Source organism: Plectropomus leopardus, chromosome 14, assembly GCF_008729295.1.
Source record: "Plectropomus leopardus isolate mb chromosome 14, YSFRI_Pleo_2.0, whole genome shotgun sequence".
Lineage (NCBI taxonomy): Eukaryota > Metazoa > Chordata > Actinopteri > Perciformes > Serranidae > Plectropomus > Plectropomus leopardus.
In genome coordinates, this window is record NC_056476.1 from 16103764 (window position 1) to 16113997 (window position 10234).

Below are 10234 nucleotides of genomic sequence, written 5' to 3' on the forward strand. Positions count from 1 at the left end.
GGAAATGGAAATGCTGGTGTGGATGTCGGCGTCACATGACTGTTGGATGAAGGAGCACAGCTGAGCGCTTCCTGAAGCAGGAACAGGTGGGATAATTGAGCATCTGACGCAGGTGAGTGTGCTGACTGACTGAATTCATTCACTGTCTGCCGTTCGTTTGAGGAGCTTCTCTTTGGTCTCTGTTCCTGAGTGCACCCAGTTAAGTAGATTTTTTTTCTCATTTTTTTATTGTATTTCAAGCCATTGTTTATGTTGGCACAGTGAAGTTGTACATCTGGTTACTAATTTGATTTATTATGATATAGTAAGGTAGAAGAACGTGATCTATATTTGTACTTTCACCAGCAAAAGGTCACTTAAACTGGGAGCAATGTGTTTTTACTTTTAATCCAAACCAATCCGTAACTGTTTCTAAACTCTTTATGGGCTCAAAGAGTCAGTAGCATTTCCATTCAGTGTTGTTTTTCCCATCCATCCATCCATCCATCCATCCATCCATCCATGTACTTCATGGTTTCCTCTACAGACCAGCACACTTAGCAATGGTGTTTGATTTCACTTCAAACCTGATTTATTTCTATTTTAGTGAGTATGATTTAAATTTTGTTTCATATTTATTTTCATTATTACAACCGAGATCCTCCTCTTTGTCAGTGTTTTGGTTAGATTTATCTCTAAAAAAATAATCTATGAAATCCTAAAGTAAAGAGGCAAAATGAAACCCCAAATGTACAGTTTACATTTTGTACAAACTTGTCATTTGCAAGCGCTTTAATCATATCAAGTGTTAATTGTAAACAGAAATGTATCTGGTTTATCCATCCAATAATTCATAAATAATTAAATAAATTAAATAATTCATTAGGCTCTATTGTTCACAATGGTGGAAAGTTACTAAGTACATTTACTCCAGCTATGGTACTTGTATTCCATTTGAATATTTACATTTTCTACCACTTTATATTTCTTCAGAGGTAAATATTGTTCAGATTAACGATAAAAATGTATCTTATTTTGGGGTAAGAAAAAAATTTCCTAAACTAAGTATAAACTATAAAAAGGCTAATTAAGTTCAGTTCCACCTTTCTCAGCTGCACTATTCAAATTTTTGTACACTTTCTAACCTAGGATTCGAAAGGTGCTATATAAACAAAGTTTTACTTACTAACTTAATGTACACAATAGTACATCAATAATTAGGCTGTGATATAAATTATACTGAAATGGACCATTCTGCAAAACTGTGAGAAACAACTGAAGCTTTTCCCCCTTTTTTTGTCAAAATACTGTTGAATGTACTCATAAAATATATCATACACATGATAATAAATGAATAACGTTCCGAGCAATTGTGACATCTAGTGGTCAGCTGCAGGAAAGACTTCCCCAAAAACTATCCCAAGGAGATGCATTTTACTATTTAAGTGCTAATTATTTTCAGATTCAGATTTTTCATGTAAATGACATGGTCATCTTATAAACATGATGCATTGTTATAGATAAAACTGCTCAGTAGTTTATTAGGAAAGGCTGAACACATAGGCTACATTGTTCTTTTCTGTCAGTGGACTAGGATAAGAATATTTTGTCTTTTTATTTATGCAGATATATAAGAAAAATGACAAACTAAATTCCAAATCTTGCATTGATTCAAATCAATTAATCATTATGTATATATATATGTATTTTCCAAATGTCTTTTGACAACAACATAAAGATATTGTTTACTTAGGATAGTCACAGTGGTCAAAAGAAGCCTGCAGGAAACACTTGGCAGCTGGTTTATATTTTCGAGAGGCCAACTCTGCAAGACCTGCAGCACACTTTAACTTGGTAAGGACCGCTTGGTTTTGGCTATCTCGCTCTCCTCTTTGCTCTGCTATCTCTGGCGTTGATTCTGCTTTGTTTACGTAGCTGAGATGAGTAAATACAAAATCAAATATTTACATTCAAGAAATTTAAATCCAAAATTTATATATGTATGTATGTATGCGCAATGTATGTATTGCCTAAAAAATGACTCAAACCAATTAACTGATTAACACATGAGCTGGTGAATAATTAAACAATTTCTACTCTTTTTCTTCATTTACCTGCTTTATTTTGTCAAGACGGCACTCCAGTTCAAACAACAGGTCAAATTTTCATTTTTGCTTGCATCAGTGTTTTATTTTTACCTACCGCACTCCGTCCAGCGACCATGATTGGAAAGTGTCGGTTGATATCACTGAATGTCAGTGCAGTCAGAAGCGTTTCTTTCCTTGTATTTGTACTAGGGGACGGCAGAGGAACCAGTGAGTCTGAGAGTGTCTGACATCGTCATTTCAGATCAACATGATCACAGCAGAAACTAACTCTTAAACAAACACACACACACACAGACACAGGAGGGACCCACATTTGTTTGTGACCTCAAATTAAGAAATAGAAATTTGTCACAGTGATATGATTACCTGTATGATTTAATTTGAGAGAATAAAACCCCAAATGTTCAGCCCTGTTCTGCTCAGGTGACTCTTTATACTGTTTTTTTTTTTTTGTGTATTTTCCTCTATGAAGGTATTCTCTTTAATCTGCTGGGATGAGTGATTCATATACTCCTGTGCAATAATAATCCTTCAGGACTACTTTTATTGCTTACATTTTGACATTCATGTTCCCACTCAGCATATCCCCCATAAATAAAAGCTTTGTGGTGTTTAATAAAAATCTTCAAGAAAAAACCCCCAAAACAAACAAAAACAGAATACTCATGTCTTTGGTTTCACCATTAATCAACTAAAAAACACACTTTTTGGTAACAACATGCAGCTTTTCTTTTTTCTTGTGTTATTCTTACATACGCCTCTAAGTGGCATAATCCTCACACATATAATAACACATACAAGGTCAATGAGAGAGCAGATGAAGTTTTGCATCCTGTGATTTTTGAAAAATGTGAGTGATGGAAACAGCAGGATGCAGAGGTCGTGCATTTACCGGCAGCAGGAGTGCACAATTTAATCAGATTTGACGGTTATTATTGTTATTACACACTCTGCTCTGCAGACAGACTGTTGCTGCCTCACTCCACACTGTTTGTCCCACACCTGCGGCTGTTTCCATGGGACAGTTTAACTGTAATAATATGGACAATTCAATACGAGGAGTTTTTGGTGACTGTGTTTAAAAATAGAAGTCTGTATTTAACTTTATTTTACTGCATATTTACAGTGAAATTCCTGTAGATGCTCCATAAATCTTCATTAAAGGGATAGTTCAGATTTTTTTGAAGGTATCGGCAGACATTGGCTTTAAAACAAAATATGGGAATCGGCCAACATGCTGATTTCTATCATCATATTTTTTTTTACCAATATTAAACTATTTTTTTTTGGACAGAATGAACATGTAGAAAAGTTTTAGTGTTTTTCTTATTTTGTACAATGAATATATATTACATACACTGAAAAGCATTTTTAGTAGTAAGTATCTCATGTCTTCATCTGCTGGTGGGCAATCGTGATAAGAGTATGCATAATCTGTTGTAAATTCCACCACAAAAGTGACTTGATGGTCACTCAAATAAAATGGGGAAAAAAAGCGGATATATCGGTTATTGGCCAAATGAGTTTTTTTTTATATATCGGATATTAGCAAAAAATCCAATAATGTGCATCCCTACTAGGTAATACATTGACTGTGGATGAATACCTCATACAACCAAAAAATGTGAACTATCCCTTTAATGTCATTCTATCTATGAAGCAAACAGTGACCAACTGCCCCATCACTGCTGACTGAACGTGTCCTTCAGAGAGCCGTCTCCACACAGGACGACCCTCTCCGGATGTAATAACGCCTCACTTCCCTCCCGTCCTCGCTGCCACAGCCCTCAGACCGATGCACAATGAGAACCGGAAAGAACCGGGCGTCCCTGTAAGTCGGTGGGCTGTCGCTGAGCGCCAGCTGGCTGGAGTCGGAGCGGCAGCACTGCTCGTCCACGCAGCAGGGGTCCGTCAGGTTGCTGCTGCGGCTCCTCCACAGGGCCACGGTGCGATGGGAGCCGTACATGCGGCAGAGAGAGAAGCGAGACGTGTCTGAGGAGAGGTGCGAGTGGAGCAGCGCTCCCCTGCAGGAGAAGATGGAGGAGCAGCTGGAGCTGGTGATGGTCCTCCTCCTGCCTCCTGCATCGCCTCCTCCGTTGGGCTCCCTGCATTGCTCGCAGTCCTCCTGGCTTTGCAGAGCGCCGTAACTCTGAGCGGTCTGGCTGCTGTCCAGGAGGAAGCAGTTTGAGGACGAGGTGCATTCAGTGTCTTGTAAGGAGTTCGAGTCCGGCGTGCTCATGTTGATCAGCATGGCTTCCGAGTAGCTCGGAATCAGCTGACGGTTACAGCGAATGTGCCACTCCATCTCGGTGCTGTCCAGTGTGTCGACTCTTGGAATGATGCAGCCGGTGTTGTTCCCCAAAGGCCGATCTTCATCCAGAGGAGAGGGGCTGCTGTGGCTGTACTCTAACCCAAAAAGTTTCTCTATGCGGTAGTGCACGTAAGCAGTGCGGTACTCTATCAGCACTCTCAGAGGCCAGGACAACATCAGCAGAGCCGCCAGCCAGAAGGCAACCTGGGAAGTGTACCAAGGCATCCTATCCGGGTCTACGTAGGCGATGAGGTTTTCTCTGAAGTCCACATTCTTCAGCTGCATCCCCTCTCTCGCCTCCATGTAATCATCCAAACCCTCAATCTCAGAGAAGAACCTGGCTCTCTGGTTGAGGTAGTCATTTTCTGGACCGGACTCTGTGAAGCTAAAACATTTGGTGAAGCGCAGCCGAGTCGCCGGATGTCCCTCCAAACCTCTGAGGTCACGTGAAACATCTTTCATCCCACAGTGGCTGTAGTCAAACTCGCCCTCCGCCACATGGGTGTTCACTCTCTCATGGTACACCTGCGTGGTTGTGTACGCGTCCCCATTTCGGTATCGAGTGACTTGCCGGGTCCGTCGCACAAAGTGGTAGCTGATGGCCTTCCACCATATGCACGGCTGGGCCTGTCTCATCCGCAGCACGCGCTCATACACGCTGTCCACGTCCGCTTTGCTCTGCAGCTCGCTCCTGGCCCGGCAGTGCCAGCACTCCACCATGTACAAGATGTAGAGCATGAGCAGGAAGGCCAGGGGGATGTAGATGTAGCCGTCAGAGCACGGGCTGTCGTGGTAGATCATCGAGTGTCCCCCAATGCCCATCCCAGAGGCGCCCCGCAGGGAGGAGGTGAAGGAGGCCGTGAAGGAGGAGGTGAGGGCGGAGTTGAAGCTGATTTTGGTGACGCGGGTTAGCTGACACCACGCCACCGCACCCAGGCAACTGTACATGAGCAGAGAGAGCAGCAGGCAGCGCCAATGGGACTCCCGGCAGACACAAGCACCCAGAGACTGGTTCACTGGACGCTGCTGCAGAGAGAGAGTAATGAGGAAAAGGCACTTAGAGCGATGAAACCTGGCGGTGACATGCAGTGGAAATGCAAATGAACGTGGCCGCACTATAGATTGTCAAGCTTTCCCATAGCTAAGCACAAAGTAAATCAAACTAAAGAAAGCTCAGTGGAATTCAATTAAACAACGTAGCGTCCCCGGGAGGCTGTGAGTCAGAGCGGCTGACATTAATAAATATTAACTGAGGTGTTTTCACACATCTGTCTCTGAAATTAATTGAATTTTTATTGCACAAGGACAAGTGTGCTGCCTGGTAAAGTTGTCACATTAATATCGCGGGGTAACACTTATGGAGACAAAATCATAAAAACCTTGCAGACTAAATCCGTGATAGACACAGAGCCCGACATATTAACACGTCAAAAAAACAGAAATCCATTAGCGATACAGCACCTCCTGTTTCCTTGTCTGAACATCAGTGGGTTTTTTGAATGTGTTTTAGGTTAGAAGCCCGAAATACGGTCTGTGGTTTAAACTAGCAAAAGAGATTTTCACGTTTTGTTCTTCGACATAAAATACATCAGTAAACACCTCACTTGCAAACTTTAATGTATCTTAAAAAAGGCATTGTTAAAAAGTGGCTAGATGCAACTACAGAACATCATCACACTGAACCACGTGGAACATGACTTTACAGTAGAACGGACCAATCAGACACCGGCTTTAGACTGGGCCATTTGTGCTTTCGCATCGGCTGCCGTAGTTAGCGGGTCCTCCCCAATGAGAGTCGAAAAACGCTCTTTTTTTTTTTTTTAACATGAAACTGCTTTATTCTGTGTTTTTACCAGTTTAGAAAGCCTTTACTGTCATTCTATAATATACAGAATAATGAAATTTAAAAATCTTTGGTGAGGAGGAGACTCCTGCGGATAATTTGGCTCCTGAACAGCTAAAGGGATTCTAACAGGAGAAGCTTCAGCTGGTTGCAATCTGCAGTTCTCACCTCTTGATGTCAATAAATCTCCCTAAATCTTACACACTGCTCCTTTAAGTAACATTTTAGGACTCTTAACTTGTAATGCAGTATTTTTGAATAGGGATTTTGTTACTTTTAGCCAAGAAGGAAATCTGAAAACTTTTCCCAGCACTGTTTAAACACACACACACACACACACACACACACACACACACACACACACACACACACACACACACACACACTTCTGCTCCAGCTGCTGAGTATTCTGAGTATTGGGTGGTTTGCTCAGGGCGGCAAACGAACAGAAACAGAAAGTGCTTACATTTGCAATACTGACCAGAAGTCCCATTCAGCAAAGACACACCGGCCTGAAACTATTTCATCGGTAACACTAACAGTAAAGGAGGCTGGAGCGTAACCCTTTATGACCCGCACAGCAAAATTTAATGTGAGCATCTGCAAAGGATGGCAGCATTCATATATTAATTCGATCCCATCTTATTAACATTTATCACGTTCTCTAAATGACTTTGCGGCACTTTCTAATATTTGTGTCTGGTTCTGGTGGTGACAGTCGCCCTCAGGAGATGCTGCGTTCTTGTAGACTACCTCTGGTGTTTTATGGAGTGAAACGATTTATGCTGACAACCAGCCCATCCATTACTGCACTGACACAGGGGTGAGGACGTCACTTTGCTGGTTCCACCTCAGTTATTTATGGAGCTCTTGTATAGCAGAGAAGACGGACTTCAGACAAAGCCTCCTGACCTCAGACAGTCCATACAGATTTTATTTACCAGAAAAACACTTTTTGATTTTTTATAGCTTAATGTTTTTATGCGCAAAACATGTAAAAAGTAATGAAAACATCTTGTCATTTATGGACACGCCAACTAAATCTGTTGGCTGTAAATGAATAGGATGCGTGCGAAAAAGACAAAAGTCACTTGCACTTAAATAGACTCCGCAGTATAAAACATGACTCAGCAGATACATGGACAATGAATCTGAGGTAAGACAACTCATGCTCTTTTACTATCTGTGCATGGCTGGCTGCACACAGCCAATCCCTGCAGATGGACTCACAGTAATTACTCCATGACAGTGAAGACAGCAAACACACACACATGCACGTATGCTTAATCACACTTGAATATCATAGTCTGGCTTTGTAAAAAAAAAAAATTGTTTGCTGACTTCACAACTGTCTAAATGAATAAAATGCATGCTTTTGTGATCTTTCCACCTCACTGAATTCTACTGCCACTATATGAAAGGGACTATTCTGACATTTCAGCGAGCAGAGAGGCTGTTTGGCTGCAGGTGAAAGAGGTAGCATCATGACAGAGGAGGTCGATAAAGGATTGATATTTCCACTAAGCACAAAGAATCAACATGCGTGTGTTTTAAATCTAAATTTGCTTCTTTTTTCTTAAGGACTATAATTGAATAAGCTTAAGAACCTTGCATCTAAGAGTGGGCTCATTTGTATTTCACAACAAGAATGTTTAGGGACTGTTCGTTATTATGAGTGGAAAGAGCATGATCCAAAAATGAGGAAACGTGTTAAATAATTCTTTAAGAACTGAGGACTGTGTTTTTCATTTTGGCTTAGGGGCATACAAATTTAAATGGCTGTATTTTGTATTCATTTTACCATGGATGATGATGATGATGATGACAATAATAATAATCATTGTTATTATTATTATAATCTTAATTTATATAGTACTTTTCTTAACAGGGTTACAAAGTGATTGTCAGAAAAGCATCGGATAAAAACAGAAATTATCAATGGATTTTCAAATTTCTGACAGTCCTTGTACACATCATGTATGACGAACACTTCTGTTACAAAAAAACAAAACAAAAGCTTAACCCAATCTGAGCTTTAAATTGTGATATTCATCAAAATCACTTTATTCTACATTTATTTTTAAAATTTGGACAAAAATGAACTTGGTTGTGACAACTGAACATTCTTGTTCGTTCTCTTTTTTGTTTTTTTCTTTTCTAAGTTATTTTTATGTGAGTATTTATTTACTATTTTCTTATGTGTTTAGGGTATTGCTAATTTTGGTGCCACTGTTACCCATAAATCTTGTCATGATTGTTGCCATTAGTGTGATTTCGGAAAGTGCAATCTTTCTGTTATGGTCTCTCTTTTGGGGATGGAAGGGTAAGGGAAGAAAATTTCGGGGAAAAAGTAAGAATCCTTGGTTGTAATGTGATTTTTATGCTTTGAATTGTTCTTCAAAAAAAAAATAAATAAATAAAATTGAAAGATATTTTTTGCATCACTAATCAGCATGCACAACAAGAGTGAAAAACCTAGGCTTTTTAAAATTTATTTATTTTTTAAACTGCAGCTCTTCAACCTTTTAACATCAAATGGCAAGTTTTTAAAATCTATCAACAAATTTATGGTGGAGAAAGGGTTATGCATTTACACTCGGGGAGGCTCAAGGAAAAATATTTGTGACGTTAGCTTCAGGGAGGGTCAATAAGAGAAAAACAAAAAGTCACACCCCAGCCTCCCCCTTCCTCTAATAAATAAAGAACAGTCCCTTATGATTCTGAATTACTGTTTTTTCTTAAACAGTAATTCAGAATCTTCTTTTTTTTTCTTTTTTCTGAGAGAAATAAATTGATCAAAACGATTCCCAGCTGATATTTCTTCATGTTTTTAAGGTTTTTGTTTAAAAAACTAGATAATGAACGTGTCTGCACTTACCTCCTCCAGGACATCACTCTCAGCCGGTGAGTCCTCCTCCTCCTCCTCCTCCTCCTCCTGCTCCTCTTCCTCAGCATCATTGGGAGCGCTGCTGGCCGCCGTGTCCTCCGCAGAGTCCAGATCGGAGGACAGCATGCTGCACCTTTCGCATTATAAACCCTCTCCTTTTATTCACTTGCTCTGTTCCCTCCGGTCTGTTCCCCCTCTCTGCTCCCCCTGCAGCCCCGCACGGTCTGGGCCGGAGCCAGCAGGCTGCTGCTGCTGCACGGAGCGGGGATCCCGCGGTGGTCCCGCCTGGCCGGACGGAGGGGGGCGGGGTTGAGGGATTTCGCCGCAGCAGAGGCAGCAGAGGTTGACCATGATGCAGTCAGCGAGGGTTGATGTCAGTGGCCAGTGTAAATCACCTAATAAAACCATGCATAATAAAAAACATCACTGCACAGTCTTCCTCAAGATGCAGGTGCACCGACGACGCTGAAGTTAGCTTACGCTTCATCAGCGCTCGTATTGTTTTGCACCTCGTACTGTGGTGAAAGCATGATTGATGTTTTCGGTAAAGCCCCGACGTTGTATGAAACCCACTTTCACAATTTGAAACCATTATTTTATTTGTGGAAATGCAAAATAAACCCGGGAGATTTCCCTTTTTAATGTGAACTGTCCCTTTTGCGTTGGACTAGATTATCCCAGAAAGACCAAAGATTATCTATAACACAATTCAAGATTTGTGAAATCTTTAGTCTATTTGTGAAAATGCAAGCAAGGGAGATTTTACCGGGTTTTGTCATTTTTGAATCTAACCTGCGGTACAGTGGTTTTTCAAGAGAGACCTGGTCCAATGTGGTTCACATGTAAAAAACGCCTTTAAAACTCTCTTTTTTTCTTCTTTTTTTGGTTTTTCACAAATAGAATGACGTTTTACACATCTGAAACTGTGTTTTAAATAATCTTAAACCTGTCTGGGATAGTATTGTCCAGATTTGAGCTAAGTATAGGCCTAGTTGTTTTCGAGAGAGACCTGGTTCAGTGTGGTCAACATGTAAAAAAGGCAGTCACAAATAAAATAAAGGTAAAAAATATCAATGCGTATTTCGAACAATTTTGAAGCTAAAGTG

General features: G+C 40.6%; 1 protein-coding gene across 1 annotated transcript; it reads right to left on the bottom strand.

Moving 5' to 3' along the window:
• Window positions 1-3792: 3792 nt before the first annotated feature.
• Window positions 3793-9254, bottom strand: LOC121954143 (transmembrane protein 151B). Its single transcript, XM_042501481.1, has 2 exons — window positions 9120-9254; window positions 3793-5424 (listed from the first exon to the last, which is right to left on the bottom strand). Exons 1-2 carry the CDS (start codon window positions 9252-9254, stop codon window positions 3793-3795), a joined length of 1767 nt encoding a protein of 588 aa, XP_042357415.1.
• Window positions 9255-10234: the final 980 nt, after the last annotated feature.

Coding starts and splice junctions, on each gene's coding strand:
- LOC121954143 (XM_042501481.1), bottom strand. CDS start 9,254: ATGCTGTCCTCCGATCTGGACTCTGCGGAGGACACGGCGGCCAGCAGC. Junction 5,425..9,119: donor AGAGTGATGTCCTGGAGGAG/GTAAGTGCAGAC, acceptor CTCTCTCTGCAG/CAGCGTCCAGTGAACCAGTC.